Source organism: Podarcis vaucheri (assembly GCF_965113315.1).
Source record: "Podarcis vaucheri genome assembly, chromosome: 3".
NCBI classification, from domain to species: Eukaryota; Metazoa; Chordata; class Lepidosauria; order Squamata; family Lacertidae; genus Podarcis; species Podarcis vaucheri.
This window is the reverse complement of record NC_138761.1, coordinates 40,479,404-40,495,907: the sequence shown is the minus strand read 5'-3', so window position 1 is coordinate 40,495,907 and position 16,504 is coordinate 40,479,404. Positions and strand designations below refer to the sequence as shown.

The following is a 16,504-nucleotide window of genomic DNA, read 5'->3' as shown; positions in this document are numbered from 1 at the left end:
ACAACCCAAGAGCCAAAAGCTAGCATAGTTGAGCTGGTAACATGTTACGCATTTGAGGCACTAGCTTAAACAACGTTTTAAGAAATAGCCTCTACAACAAAGCGAGTCAGAAAATGCATCTAATGCTTTACATTGAAGGAAAGGGGCATTAAAAAAGTAGACAGTGTTAAACCTGTTTTTGTGGGCTGCAGTAATTTTGCAAAGGGTTTTTATGGCTTACTTAGGACAAAGATCAATAGAAGCAAGAGAAAAGGAGAAAGAGAGAAACAATGAAAACAGAAGAATGTGCCACGAAGCACACAACCAAAGGAAGTTTGGGCCCAAGGGAAATTAAAGGACAATTATATGAAAAACTACTGCTACAGAACAGCAGGAAATATATGTTCTAGCTCGAGTAATTATTTAAAAAGATTCACAGAAATCTGCTATGTAGTCCTAGCTTTAGTAAGAATGGAAAATGCTTGTCACATTTCACTGTCCCGGGGTCTGCTATGAGAGTCTGGCCTAGCAAAGACACTGCAGTCCCGCACATGGTTGTTAGTGCTCATTTCTGCCTAAATAGGCTGTATATTGGACTGGTCCAGTTGTCTTTGCTTCTTTGCAAATCAAAGACTCGGCTGCTATATTGTGGCGTGCCCATGCTGCACTCTGCCACAATGGGAGTTCAGTCCAATGGCAAAACTGTCTTCTCGATCAACAAGCGACTCATTGTCAACCAGCCTTGCACAGTCAAGTCCACTGCCTGCCTGGTGTCAACCCCTGCTGTGCAGAATGCAAATGATGCTGCACAGACCTCCCTGAGCTGCTCTTCCCAGACAGCCCTGCAAGTGTATCTGCACACAAGGCACCAAAGTAGAACAGAAATTGGCTTCAGCCAAGTTGTATGTGCAGTCCCTGGTGAAATCTCAGAAGCTGCCTCCAGCTGCCGTTTATTTATTCACCCAATTCATTTATGCCCTGCTCTGTCCTGCCACTGCTATTGTAGTACTCAGGATGCTTAAAACATGCAAATGTTACAAAATCATGCACATTTTTTTTATTAAAAAAATCCCCAAAAGTAGTAAAGGAGAAACAGCTGGTCGATGAAAGCAACTAAGGAGGGATCAGTGCAGATCAGCTTGAGCAAAAATGTATTTGACTCATGGTAGAAGACCGGGGGGGGGGCAAACCAACTTTCTGAGGTAGAGTGTTCCATAATCCAGGTGCAGCTGCAGAGAAGGCCCTGTCTTGTATCCCAACCAATGGTGCCTCAGCCATAACTGGGATGCAGAGGGAACTCTCTCTAACAAGTCATAAGGAGGATGCGGGATAATTTGGCAGAAGACAGTCCTCTGTCTCCCCAAAAAGGAGACTGCTAAAAATTTTCCCTTCACTCACTTTGTCAATCTGCCTCATGTCTCCCATTCATAAGTAGAATGTTACAGCAAATATCCGTGCTGCTCTTTTAGGCAAAAATCCTTTAAAAAGTTTTATAAAATTAAGAAGTACTTACAGGGTAGTCTTAAGTGCTTTTCTGGCTCCCTCTCTTTTTGTTTAAAAAACCTTTCTAGCTAGTTGGCGCAAGAAGAAAGCACAGTGCTTTCTGAAACCTCCTACTGAAAAGTCTCTGGAAACTGTAGTACATTAGGATCTGCCACCTTTTCCTGGATAAATGTACAAAGAAAAAGATGGATGCCCCTATGTATCTTTGGGGTACAGCCATCTTTTTTCTGTATCGTGTCTCTCTAAGGCACAGCCCTTGCTTAGAAGGGTCCGTGGACATTTAATCTACTCCATGTGTTTACATTCTGATCTAAGCATGACCTGTCCAATGCAGACCAAGGAGCTTTTATTCAGATTGTGGGGTCTGCTCATCTCTAGTCATCGAGCATAAAGAACTACCTGTAATATAAAATCATTGTTTCTTGTTTATTCCTCTTCTTTCAAAGCTCCTGTCTAACATCTGAAAATAACTGCAAGTAGGGGACTCTTCAGTGAAAGATCCCCTTGTATTGGGAAATCTGTGATGTAGACATGAGGGAGTCCGTCTTCACACCCCTATTTCCAGGATACGGGAGACAAGTGGTTCAGAGAGAAAAAAGGGAGAGATCAGTTTAATTCTAATAAGAAACAAATGATTAAGTGAAAGTGACAGCTTGGATAACACTGTTTCATAGTCTGTCGGGACTGGATGACAGTGGATTAGAAAGAGACTCTTTTGAAGAATCACAGCTGTGAGACAATGGGGTGTGGGAAGTTCCTTATGAACTGACTACTGCCGCAGGCCACCCAGTTTAATTTCTCTCACTGCTCTTTCACCTCTCTCCCCCAGGACCCTGGATTTGGGGCAGAGGTGGCAGCCTTCTACCTGAGCATTCACAAGGGATCCCTTGATCACATAGCACTTACACCGTCCTGCATATGCCTCTGTCTTTTCAACAGCAATACTGAAATGTCTGAGGTGGAAGAATAGCCTTGGGGGGAGGGTGTTTCTGGGGAGAGAGGCCTGCCAGACTTGGTTGTGGTGGGGACCCAGGCACCAAAGATGTTCAAAAGGTGGGCCTTGGAAGAGGAGGGTTGAAAAACAGCCCCAAATGATTGAATGTAATAACTATTAATACAAATACACTCCAATCATACAAAAATGTTGACCTACTCTAGTAGCCTAGTACTAAATGTGATAGAGAATGAAGCCTAACACAGAAGTAAAAGTGCACTACCTGCAAAGGCAAACAGGTTCCCATTTGACAAAAGCAACATGGGCTTCTCTACAGCTAACCTTCACGCATTAGTTGGCAGCCGCACCTCTCACTTTCGGCAGCCTTTCTCCAACCTGCCTTCAACATCTCCCTATCTCTTCCCCACCTTAGAGAGGTAGGGAGACCTGGATGCAGACTGGTGGTTCAACAAAGATGCAAGAAAGGAATCTGACCATGAGCTGCTTGTATTGAAGAGCTTGGTTAGATGGGACCCTGTTGGCTCCTTCTCTCACCTGGTCCCTGCTGGGCTGGAAGTTGCAGCACCACAGTGGCTCTATCAAGGGTAGCCCCGCAGACAGTGCAGCAGAGATGAAGGCAGCATTTTCCTTTCCTGTTATGGTGCCCCCAGGAGCTGAGGCACCTGGATTTAACAGTGTTTCATGGCAAAAAACTGAAGATATTGGGGCAGCAGTACTTCTGCTTTGGGATCTTCTTGCCCTTCAGCAGTTGTGCACAAAGGACACACAAATTTATGGGTCTAACTGCATCCATCTGATGAGGCATCTCTTCTGCCATTGGCTGGCTATATATGTTTATTAGTGCATTTCAAAGCATGCTGCCGATCAGGGATATCTATCAGTACTGACTTCCCAGCCAGAAAGTACTGGGTAAGGAGTGGCTTATCAAAACTGACCACCTGAACATGTGAGCTAGAAAGTTTTCATGGCGGTGAGCAAACAGGGTATGGAGCTCTATACAGTGGTACTTCGGGTTACATACGCTTCAAGTTACATGCGCTTCAGGTTACATACTCCACTAAGCCAGAAATAGTGCTTCAGGTTAAAAACTTTGCTTCAGGATAAGAACAGAAATCGGGCTGTGGCGGCAGCAGGAGGCCCCATTAGCTAAAGTGGTACCTCAGGTTAAGAACAGTTTCAGGTTAAGAACAGACCTCCAGAACGAATTACCATAAGTTCTTAACCCGAGGTACGACTGTACAGGGATAATTTCAGTCTACCTTACAGAGCTGTTGTACGTAAGATAATACGTGTGGAGCTATTTGAACAATTCAATTTCTAAGTCTTAAGATTATTGCTACACTAATAGGAGAACTTCACCTAAGGAACTAATCTTTGTTCTTGCAGCATTACCACACATTTATGTCATTTATGTCCTTGAGGCTTGCGCAGGAGAACTTCCCTGTGGGTTGCGTCTCATTGGGCAGATCTGCCTGGATCCCCATTTAGCCACCATAAGGCTCACCAAAATCCACTGCCTGCAGCAATTGTTTTACATTGTCGCATGTTAGGGCTGCAAAATATGGTTTAGCAAGTGCCTCCTAAGCAGTTTAATATGGTCCTGAAAGCTCCTCAGTCTTTTTTGTTGTAAGTTCCTCCTGCAGTGGAGAATGTTGCAGATTCCTGGCTGTTCTGCTGTCCACTTGCTTTCTCTCCCCGCCCCCATTGCCTTCTCCAGGTTATTCACAGGTACCTTGGTTTCCCGGTTCCCCCTGGTAGCTGTCTCATTAAGAATCCTTGCTTGCAGAGTTTACGCCCACTCGCTTTCCCAGGGCTCAGGCCTGGCCTTCTGCTTTTTGTCTCTTAATCCATCCACTGCTGCTGCAGCATCTCCCTGCTTTTTCTCCACCCCGCCTCTGTATTTCTTTTAATGCGTTGCATGGCTCCCTTCCCAGATCTTTTGGGCCTCCTATTAAGCAAGTGAAGCCTCAGCCTTGTGGTGATTCCCTGTGTGCTCCACATGTCAATCAATACCCTGCGTGGCCCTTTGTTTATCATTCCTCTGCCAGCTTTAATCCCTGTGAGCAGGCCTCACCCAAGCCAATAAGGAATTAATTTGTGGAAGCAAAGACAAGACTCCTGTGATATGACAGTGCATGTTTCATAATAAAGTGTGTTTCGTTTCCAGCAACGCTGTTGGGACGCTGCTGTGTTTTGGGAGCTAAATAGCTCAAGTGGGTGGCTTTTAATATTAGGCCATGTTTGCAGTGTACAGTGGTACCTCGGGTTAAGTACTTAATTCGTTCCGGAGGTCTGTTCTTAACCTGAAACTGTTCTTAACCTGAAGCACCACTTTAGCTAATGGGGCCTCCTGCTGCTGCCGCGCCGCCGGAGCACGATTTCTGTTCTCATCCTGAAGCAAAGTTCTTAACCTGAAGCACTATTTCTGGGTTAGCGGAGTCTGTAACCTGAAGCATATGTAACCTGAAGTGTATGTAACCCGAGGTACTACTGTATGTTCATCACAGTTAGGTCCTGGACTGAGGTAATGTGTGGTGCACATTTGATTTGAGATTGGAATTAGCAATGTTAACTAAGCTTAAGCGTTATACTACATTCCTCACTGTTGGCTGGGGCTGATGGGAGTTGTACTCGAAAATATCTGTAGGACGCCAGGTTGGGAAAAGGTGTCCTCCTAGTTTGAAGACAGGCACATTTCCAGTTTGGTTTGGTTTGTTTCTAGCTGCCTCGGACCCTGGGAACCTACTTGGTGCCTCTTGGCAAGTCGTGCTCGCTGCACTTAGAGAAAAGTAGTGGCTGTGCATTTACAACCGATTGGACAGAACAAATGATATACTCCAGTGTATACTTGCCTAGTGCTGGATGTTCCCATTGCACCATAGAACAATTGCAGACAGTCCTTGGGGCACATGCAAGCTCCAGAATTAGGAGCATTTCGAAGTCTCAGTCTAGCACTAAAGCAGATAAGAAGCCCCTGAAATGGAGCCAAATATTATTTATAGATTCTCAAATGTTTCAGATCAATAATGAAGGCATTTAAAAGCAACAACCTGCCTTCAATCCAGTGCTATCCTTCTAGAAAAAGAGGTGCTGGAACTCACCATGAACACATCCCTCGTTCTCTTAGTTGGCAATGGCACCCACCTGAGAGGTGCTGGAACTGAGTTCCAGCGAGTTCCAGCTGAAAAAAGCCCTGCTTCAAACATTCTGCAGATTTGTCAGATTTTTATATTCTGGGTTATAGTTATATGATATCTGATTTGATGAGGTGCACTGCAAGTTGGTTTTCAGTCTTGAGCCTTTGAACTATGAAAATGTTACAGCTTTGACCTTTTTTTCCAGCTATGCATCTGGAGGGGTAGCTTTAAAAATAAAGGGAACTCGGAAGAGGAGGAGCCAGCTGTCAGAAAGCAATAAGCACAAGAATATTTCAAAGGGTGATCAACGTCTTTTGGAATATTCAATAGAATTCTGGTCATGCTTCTGAGTCCGTAACTCTTTTCAACATGGGTGACTATTATGATGAAAACACATTTTCAATGGCTATTGGGCATGATAGTTAAAAGGAGCACCCATGCTCAGAAGCAGTCTGTCTCTTGAGTTTCAGATGCTAGAGACAAAGTGGAGGAGGGATGAACCTTCATGTCCTGCTTTTAGGCATCCTAGAGGCATCTGCCTGATCCTTGTTATAATACAGAATGCTGGACTAGAATGCCCTTTGGTCAGAGGCAGCAAGGCTGCTATGGCTCTCATGTACATGGAGGTGGTGAAGTCATTGAAACAGTTTCCAAGGAAGCTTCTTAAATCCAGACTTACCCACAATGAGCAATGGGAACATGGCTATTAACCCATCTGCTACTGCTACTGCAGAGAGCCAGTGTGGTGTAGTGGTTAAGAGCGGTAGTCTCATAATCTGGGGAACCGGGTTCGCGTCTCTGCTCCTCCACATGCAGCTGCTGTGTGACCTTGGGCCAGTCACACTTCTCTGAAGTCTCTCAGCCCCACTCACCTCACAGAGTGTTTGTTGTGGGGGAGGAAGGGAAAGGAGAATGTTAGCCGCTTTGAGACTCCTGAAGTGAAAGGCAGGATATCAAATCCAAACTCTTCTTCTTCTACTGCTATTGTTGTATAGTCGTTTAGTTGTGTCTGACTCTTTGTGACCCCATGTACCAGAGCACGCCAGGCACTTGCTTGCTTTATAGGTTTTGGGGGTGAAAGGTTGACTCATCTAGTTCACGATGCATAGATTGGCAACCTGAAACCACTCCTAGTTATGTACCTTTCTACAGGTGATCTGTTCAGGCCTCGCAAGAACAATTTGTTCCTCCCTCCCCCCCCAGCCTACTGGATGCAAAGAAAGAGGGGGTGGGAAAAGCAGGTAGCAGAAATCAAAAGGTGGGGAAGAGAGAATGACTACACCCACTGGTGGCTTTGACTGCATCACTGTTAGCATGTAGACTCCAGATTACTCCGGCGAGGTGGTCCAACACCTGGATAGCTCACTTGGTTAGAGTGTGATGCTGATAATGCCAAGGTTGCAGGTTTGATCCCTGTATGGGACATCTGCATATTCCTGCATTGCAGGGGGTTGGTCTAGATGATCCTTAGGAACCCTTCCAACTCTATAATTCATTGTATAATCCAGAAGAATGTGGTCCTCTTCAGAAAAAGGGTTCTCCACCTGTCTCCACTTCCTAAATTTGACTGAAGCTTGGTGATTCAAACACTTAACTACTCTCTTTTGAACTTGTGCAACACAAAAAGGATGCTGAACAGCAGGGGCCAAGGGGGCTGGGAGATGAAAGTTTGGTCCTCCTCGAGCTCTTCAGCTGCTTCCTTCTTGTATGCTGGTGGGAGAGCTTCCCAACCCACCCTTTTCTTTGCCTCTAACCAGGTTTTTCTCTTCCTTCCACAGGGAAGACAATGAAGCACTAGAGATGCTTCCCTTTGTGTTCGCCATCCTGGGCTCAGCAGAGGCTACCTGCAGGACCGCCGCCTGCAACAACACCACCAAGGATTACTGCTACAGCGCCCGCATCCGCAGCACTGTGCTGCAGGGCTTGCCCTTCGGAGGGGTGCCCACCGTCCTTGCCCTTGATTTTATGTGCTTTCTTGTAAGTATGTTGGCAGTGTTGCTGTCTGGCTTGGCACTTGAGCTAGGTCTCTTCCCCCTGCATCTGTCGCAGAAGGAAAGTCAGATGTCATAAGGAGATATGTTCAGTGCCATACAGCAAAAGATTATGAAGGGAGAGGAACAGGTGACCATGCAGAGCACAGGAATCCTGCCTCAAGCGCTAGAGTCATTTGCAGATCCTGTGTGTTTTCAAATGTTTTCATGAGGACAGGACACCTCTCTCTCTCTCTCTCTCTCTCTCTCTCTCTCTCTCTCTCATTCTGAAAGTTGAGATGCTGGAAGAATCTGTGTAGATGCCAAATACTTCCCAGACATACACAAAATCTATAAGTCGCAATACTATTGCTACTATCACTTTGCAAAATCATCCACAACCTTCATTAGAATTTCTTGCTAAAGGACTGAATAAAAATTTAATTGTTAGAATAAGAGGCGTTTGCATATTTTTATGTTGTGTGCATATACTATTTTGCAAGCCATGTGGAGAATTTAGCTTTCTCTATGGTGGAAACAAAAAGCTATACTATGTTTTTTATATATCACTGGGGGCACTGCAGTTTGGTGGAGGACAGAGTATCTACTAACCAGGGACCTTGGCCTTACATTTCCTTATTTGCTTTTCTGCAGGCACTGCTGTTTGTTTTTTCCATTTTACGTAAAGTGGCCTGGGATTATGGGCGTCTGGCACTGGTGACTGATGCTGACAGGCAAGTAGAACTCTCTCTCTCTCTCTCTTTTTCTCCTAGAAAGTGGAGAAATATCCTCTTTTGTCAAATAACTTCACCTAGAAGTTAGGATCCGTTACTGAAATGCAGTCCAACAGGTTAGCATTTTGCAATCCATCCGTGGGCCAGAACTCTAAAGAGGTACTTTAGGTGCACTCAAGTATTCGGTAATGCCTAGTGATTTTTTTTCTTCTTCTTTAGACAACAGTCCCTCAAGTCCTATCGTAAACTTCTTTTTCCTGCAACTCCCTCAGTTTTGAAAGAGGTGCGATGTGGAGGGTTATTGCTTGATACACTCACATCCTCCCAAGTTTCCTTTTGGTGTATGCAGTTCTTTAGACGTAGCTGGTGCCCACATATAATATACTCCTTCTCCTAGCATAGTAGAAGATCCAGCCTGACTAGTCCTGGGTGGCTCATAAAACGTCTGGCCATCCAGTCATTGCAGGGCAGGGGCGGCAGATGAGTGATTGCACAACAACCCAAGAATTTGCTCCTCCACCATTTCCCACTAGGGATGTGGAAGGGGGTGTGGACCCTCTGCCTAGGATATTCAAGGTCAAATGGCCATCCCTTTTAGAAGAGCAAGTGATGGCAGCCTCATATATGCTAGTAGTGAACTCCTTCCCCAAGTGATGATTCTTATGTAGCAAAAAGGTCACCATTCGTGCACAAGAGGGAGCTAATGGGGGGGGGCAAAGTTTCCAGAAGTGCCAAAATGGGAGGGGCCTTCAGCAGGGGGATCCCAAAAACAGTCCCTTGAGGAATCAGGTGGGCATAGAATCTGACGGACTATTGGAGAGGGGAGATGGATTGGAGTATACTGAAGAAAGGCATGACGAGCTGACAGAACCCAAAGCGGAAGCATTTTATACTGCAGCATTTTATTGTAGGTTCCACATTGTTGTTATTTTTACATACATACATTCTGCTCAGGAGGGCAAAAGTACAATCATTAAGCATGTATTCAATCAAACAGCAACTTCTCCCTTTTGATGCCAGCAGTAGGGATTCTTTTAGTAGAGCAGCAGTTAAAAGTCATCAGTATGAGATACAGGCCAAAGGCCTGTAAAAAATTTAAAAAAAGAGGAATGTTTTGGCGCAGGGGTGATAAGTCAACAGTGAGGATGCCAAAGTGAGCGTCTCTGGGGACAGCAGTCAAAAGTTTAGGTGCAGCCACAAGACGATGCAACCCTGGTGTTGGTGAGAGTTCAGAGGTACATGATTCATAAATAATTATCTGAAACACAGCAGTTCACAGACCCGAAGAGACAGAGAGAGCCTGCCAAGGAATGGTACACAGACGATGGGGGGGAAATTGTTACAGGGTATGCAAGGTTGTGGTTGCTGCTTTCTTAGCCTGCAAAATTGCTTACAAAGGCAGACAGATCTTTGATTTTACAGATGTTCATTTCCCAATGAAACTGGAGACCACATGCTATGCTCTTGGATGCTGCAGCTTTTTATTTGTACAGATGTTACAGTTTTCAATCTGCAGAAGTGAGAGCTGGCAAGAGGGGACAGTTCCACAGCGGCAGTTCCCTTGAGTCAGAAAGTTGGTTAGGGGAAGTCTTGGGAAAGAATGGTTAATGATAGCTTCTGTGACTGGAGGGGAGAGAGAAATGACTGTTGTTAACCAGCGTCCCTTGTGCATGTTGCTGCAACTCTGCGATGCAGAGCAGAGTTGCATCGTAAAGTAGGGGAAAGCATTCTTGTCTTCACAAAGAAGGGAAACAGGACAGGAAAGTGTTCTTAGAGGGCTCATCAACACTTCCGCTTGTCCCACTGCTTTCCCCCAGGGAAACTTGCTGTTTACTGCTGATTCAGAACAAAGTCAATGGTTTTTTCTTTTTTTAAAAAAAAATATTAGATTTTCCACAATTATAACAAAAACCACAGAGCAGAATGACACACAAAAACAGAAAGAAGAAAAAGGAAAAGGGAAAATACATCAATGAACGAAAGAAGAAAAAATGAACAATAAACAGATAAACAATAACAACAAACTTAATTCTTTACAAGTCCAACCTTTTAAACATCTTGGTTGACTTCCTCTAATCCCTCCCTTCTGGGTTTCCTTGTAGTTAAAAGTAACAGCTTTCCAATATCATTATTAAACTAAAACAATTTCCAATTGTAGTCCATCTTATTCACTTTTCTTAACATTCTAAATACCATTTATTTAATTATAACTTAGTTTAATCCTAGGCCTATTTGTTTCTTTCAAGTAATTTCTAATTTTTTATATTACAATATTTATTCAAATAGTCCTTAAATTTCCTCCAGTCCTCTTGAAACTCCTCTTCTTTCTGGTCCCGGATTCTTCCAGTCAGGTCAGCTAGCTCCGAGAAATCCATCATCTAAAGTCAATCGTTTTTTCTGCAGATTGACTTTTGTTCCAATTCACAGTAAACAGTGGGTTTCCCTGGGGAAAGAGGTGGGACAAATGAAAAACCGCTTGGAGCCATGCCTAGAAAGTCTGGGACAAGTGGAAAACCTCTCAGCCCCATGCTTTCTAGCATAGAAGTGTGGCTGAGCCCAGTGCGTACATCAGCGCTGCCATGAGTGACTCTACTGCTGATAAAAATGGATCTCATATGGAAACTAAAGCTGCCACCTCAATGCACAACCCATCTTCATTGGTTATAGCTCAAGGGTCTCTCTGATCTTGGGCCTCCTGGACTGCCATCAGTGGACAGGTTTCAGAAAGTTGAAGCCTCGCTCTCATGACAGCAGCAGCAAACCAGAAGAAATGAGGACACAAAGAAATGGGAGTCTCAGTGTATGAGAGAGAAATTAGAAACCTTTACTGCATTTTATTTGCCCAGCCGTCCCCTGCATTGCTGACTATCAACATTTCAGTTTTGTTGAGGGCCCCTGGATTTGGATTGGTCCTGGTTACCTGATGAAGGACAGCAAGAAAAAGAAATGTAGAGATTTGTGCAATATATCCGGATAGGAGGCTTAAGAGAACCAACACAACTTCGGTTGATGGAATTGCTAGTTTTCTGAGCAGTCCACCCTCTGCTGCACATTGCCACAATATGATCTACTTAGTTGCATCCCCTCCCTGGTTCCTTTTATGATAGGCTCAGAGACCATGTAAGCATGGTCATGTCCGGAAGGCCCCAAAGGATCACTGTCTGTAATACTAGCTGATGCAGTCAAAGAGTGTATACTAAAGAAACTTTCCTTAAAATGTGCACATCTTCCACCCAGGCACTGGCCTGGCTTCAGGAAGGGTACCAAAGACCTAAGGAGAGTGAAAAACAAATGAAACAGAGTTTGCCTGAAGAGCAAATGCAGTTATATGTACATAGGCTTTGTTTGCTTTAGAAAAGATTCTGCTTCTCAAGGAGCAATTCAAAATATCAGCTGGTGTATTTCAATTTGCTGTTGTGGCTTTCATCTACAGCTGTTTATCCACCTGTTGCTAATAAGAGGGCATAGAATCTCATTTCCGAGGGAGGGCAGCCACATTTGCTTTGCATTTAAGTTTGCCTGGAGACGCACATGGCCAGGCAAATCTGAAATGAATGTAGAATAGATTTATCCAACACCAGAGTGAGCAGGGGAACCCTGACAAGAGAGAGAACTGGCTCCAGTCCTGAACAGTTTGCATGAACCATAAAACTGAATCTGTAATCCAAAAAAAACTAAGTTTATTTTCTTCCTCTGGATGAATTTGGTGAACGATTTCCTTCCCAGGATCCCAAAATGTCAGCACTGAGAGAGGAGGACCCTGGCTCTTGATTGAAAGATCCAGTTTGTTTGTAACTCTCCCTTTTTCTCCCCCACCCCCTTCATTCTTTTTCTTTTGTCCCCAGGCAGAGGCGCTGGCAGCAGGAGCAAGAGGAACGGGAATAGTACGTTGCGGGTTTTCCCAGGGTGCTTCTTCCATCCTTCCTTAATTCTCTTTTCCTTCCTGCTTCTGTTGAAGTTTTCTCCTTTTGCTTCTGAACTAATCTTCACCGGGAGAGCAGGGCTTGTGATTGTTGTCCACACTGGTCACTGCACACATAACCCTCTTGTGTCAGTCACACGACACCAAAATGGCGGTGGGGGAAACTTTCCTTCAGGGAGCTCAAGGTGTCAGACAACATTCTCTACCTCCCCATTTTGCCCTCACAACGTCCCTGTGAGGTAGTTTAGGCTGGGAGACTGGGACTGGCCCAAGGGACCATCTGTAGTGGGGGGTGGCCAGATTTCTGCTGGGCAATTCTGCCACCACTTTTCAGCAATGAGAAATGTTATCTTCTGCTTTGAAACATTCTCTGCCTCCTCGGCTGACTCATGCAGGAGCCCAAAGAGTTGATTTAACTAGACTCTTCAAATTGCTCTTCCCTCAGGATTTAAAAATAAATAAAAATTTAGGAACCTGTTCCCTAGCCAGACATCCCATGAAGCTGGTAAGAGTTTTCCACCACTGATATGTTCTAACCAAGAACAAACTGGGGCCCAGGGCCAAGCAAAGATATTTGGCTTCCTCAGAAGAAAGGACGAGATGGTTCCCTCGTCCCCCATCAACAAACAAAAGCTCACTAAATAGGGAGCGAAACCTTCCATCATTCCTAGTGACAGAACAACACCCTTTGCTACTCCTGAGGGCAGCAAGCTTGCTTAAGGGGGAAGCAGAGTGGGTCACGCCACTGTGCTCTCCAAATCTTGCCACCACCATCCCACCCCCCTTGTGTATGTTGCCTGAGGTGACTGCATCACTCTGCCTCATGGGATGTTCTACGTAGAACAGTATTCTTGTTGAGATGTAATAGGCACCCATTATCCGCACTTTCTGGAAAGATTTGAAAACATTTTAGTGCTGAAAATCTTGCCTATCTAGGTGGATAGGTCTCTGCCATGGGTGTCTATTTTAATAATAATAATAATTTCATCTTCTGTGCTATTTTTAAACTGTTTTAGCTGTTTTTATTATATTCATCCATTGCCTTGGGGCATATGTGGAAGGCAATAGCAATCGGGTGAAGCAAGGTGTCGTGACACCTGGGGCGGGCGTCACGACGTACGACGCATGCGCCGTACATAGTGACGCCGCACATGCACTGTATAGCGGTTTGCCGCCAGCGCCACTCCAGCGCTGAACAGACAGTGCTGGGATCCCTCCGTCACCGCTGCAGCCGCAAACACGGCTGTAGCGGTGACAGAGGGATCCCAGCACCGTCCATATGGTGCTGGAGTGGCGCTGGTAGCAAAACTGCTATACAGTGCGTGTGCTGCGTCGTTATGTACAGTGCATGCGTGCGATGCTGCACATGTGCTGTACTTGGCGGTTTGCTGCCAGTGCCAGGATCTACTGCTCACAGCTGCAGTCGCAAACAGAGGATCCTCCAAAGGCGGCTGCGGCAGCGCGATAGCTGCTTTCACCACCACGAGCCCCCGCAGCGTGACTTCTTGTCACCCCCACAGGCATGGAACCCAGGGCATACTGCCCCCCACGCCCCCCCATTGTGACATCACTGATAGCAACAATGCCCACCCTGCTGGTATATTTGGGGGGCCAGCCCTGCTGTGATGTGAGGTGCAATTCAAGAGAGCCAAAGAGTCAAGTTATTTCATTTGCTTTACCACATAATTTGGATTTCCTGACTCAGGCACAAAATTCCCCTTCAACCAGGCCTTGGTCTGATTAATATTCTGTGGCCTTTTAAACGGGTGTCTTTTTGTGGGGGGCAGGTTATTGTTTTGCTTTAGCTATTTATTTTGTGCTTTTATACGGTATTTTTATCTTGTGAACCGCCCTGAGATATTTGAATAAGGGGTGGTATATGCATTTAAGAATCATAATCATAATAATGTTTCATGAGATATGGCAACAAAAGGAAAACCTGGACCTCACAATGACATGACAACCGGTTAATTTCTGGGAGGAGAGTGTCTAAAGATGTGGTGAGGCTTGTATTTGTGTGTGGAATCCCTGCGCCAGTTGTCGGTTTTAGCTCCAGATTTGGGCCGGGAGAAGGGCTTGTGCCCCTCCTGTCAGGAGACCCACCTGCTACTCACCACCATTACTGCCAGGGAGGGAGGCAGGAAGGGACAGTGGAGAGGGGATGAAATAAGAACAGATCAGTGACGGCAGCACCTGCTGCTGCTCCTCTTCATCACCATCCTCACTCACTTGCTCACCTTCTTTGAAAAATAGCAAAAAAAAAAATTTTTAAAGGTGCGGGAGCCATAGGGCAAGTTTGCTCTTGGGCCATGCCAGGGCATGTGTCTGCCAGCCATGCCGCCAGTCCCAAACATTTCCAAGATGGCTTCCTTTTATTACTGCATTTATATACGTATTTTCTGCAAAGGGGGGCGGGTACATGGTTCTACCCCTCCCCATTTTTATCCTCACAACAGCCCTCTGAGGTAGGTTAGGCTAAGAGACCATGTCTGACCCGAAGTCTGCCAGCAACCTTCATGGCTGAGCCCGGGGGGTGGGGGGCGGACTTTAAACCCTCATCTCCTAAATCCTAGGCCAACACGCTTAACCACCACCCCAAACCTGGCACAGCACAACTTGTTGATGAATGGAAAAATTCACTACATGGGTGTGGAGGCCTACTTGATTATCGTCCCACATGTTCCAGGAGTGAGTCCTGGCATAAGAAAAGCAGGCTGCCAAGCCGAGCCCCAAGTCCTAGTTGCCGGTAAGTGGCCCAGCCTAACAGCTGGTCATGTCAGGGCCTTGGGCACAGGGCGTGTATTTCGCTGCATAGCACTTTGTTTCCTCCTCACTGGAACAGTATGGAAGTTTCGTCACACACAGTGTTTCGTAGCTGGGTGATAGAGCGCCTCAGCACTGCATACAGGCCTCCCTGGATCCATTCCCTCACATATCCAGGAAGGGCTAGGAGTATCCCCTGCCAGAAAATCTGGAGAGCCACTGCCAGTCAGTGTAGACAGCACTGAGCTGGGTGGAGGAATGGTCTGACTCAGCCTAAGGCAGTTTCCTATGTCCATAAATCTCCTTATCTTCTTCTGCCTTTACTACTCACTGTAGCCATTATTCTCCCCCTCTACAGCCACATTCACACCTGCTGGTGAATCAGTCATTTATCCTTCAGTGGGAGGAGGGGAGCATATGCCCACCCCCTCACAGGCAGATTGGGGGCGGGGGGGGGGCGGATTTCGCAGCCCTACTGGGATCCACATTGCCACTTCTTACATCAGGCAGCGCCAAACCCACTTCTGAAATCTGCCTGGCAACATGCTGCCCTTCAGCTCCCCCTTGTGACTGTTCCCTTTCTATGTTCCCTTTTAATGCACCCTGTTGCAAACATTTAAATAATCGCACAAGCAAGTCACTATTGCACAGAATGAGCATTAGGATTAAAGAAGGAAAAGGCTACATGGTGTTCAGCTAATCTGTGTCTGGGACATGAAGCTGTCATACCTTTTGTTTTCCCAGAGTGCCACTTGAGTGCACACTATACAATACATCTGCAGTCCCCTTTTAGGGCTTGGAGGCATTTTGCCACTGTTCTGATCTGTGAACAGGGGGAGGAGTGGAGGCCAGACTCCATGCTGTTGCCTTGCTTACATGACTCCCTTCTCTCCTAACTAATGCTAAATGTGCATTAATCATCCAGGTCCCTGCAGGGCCTTACCACGAAGCCTCTCTTGCTAGCCTCCAGACTTCTTGAAAATCCAGAGAGGCCTCTTGCCACTCACATGGTCTGAAAAGACCAACAGGGATTGAAGCAGACTACAAGCATCTGCAGCTGGGATGGGAAACATGTGGCTCTCCAGATTTTTCTGGACTACAAGTCCCATCATCCCTTGCGCTTGGCTGTGCTGGCTTTGGCTGATGGTGGGTTGGAGCTCAACTTCTGGAGGTCACCAAGTCAGCCACCCCTGATCTAGAGCACTGCTTACATTCTGTGCTCTTGGTGCCCAAAAGAAACACAATCTAGACAAGGACTACACTACCGTGTATCAACCATTTCACATACTCTGGGGGTAATTCTGTTCATCGCCTGCAATGTCCAAGTATCCGGCACAGAATTTAGATAATTTCAGCTTTCAAATACACATGCATGCATACTTCTAGTCTTCTTGGTTTACATGGTGTTGGGAGCTAATCATGGTGACAATAATTAGTTAAGTGGGCAGAAATCACTGAGCTTTTAATGACACATTGAATGCTGCATACTCAATAAACCACATTATGCACTCATGAATTCAAATTGTTTATCACCTACTGTA

At 45.7% G+C, this 16,504-nt stretch overlaps 1 protein-coding gene across 5 annotated transcripts in view; it reads left to right on the top strand.

Moving 5' to 3' along the window:
* TMEM63B (transmembrane protein 63B) overlaps positions 1 to 16,504 on the top strand; it is a 76,080-nt gene that overhangs the window by 31,136 nt on the left and 28,440 nt on the right. For 3 of the 5 annotated variants that reach the window (XM_082216237.1, XM_082216235.1, XM_082216236.1), the window contains exons 2-4: positions 7,353 to 7,551; positions 8,199 to 8,282; positions 12,128 to 12,162. In XM_082216237.1, coding sequence (XP_082072363.1) covers positions 7,375 to 7,551; positions 8,199 to 8,282; positions 12,128 to 12,162 — 296 coding nt within the window. In that variant the 5' untranslated portion in view covers positions 7,353 to 7,374. Of the gene's footprint in view, positions 1 to 7,352; positions 7,552 to 8,198; positions 8,283 to 12,127; positions 12,185 to 16,504 lie in introns of those variants that run through there. The other 2 variants (XM_082216239.1, XM_082216238.1) reach the window with 2 other exon arrangements.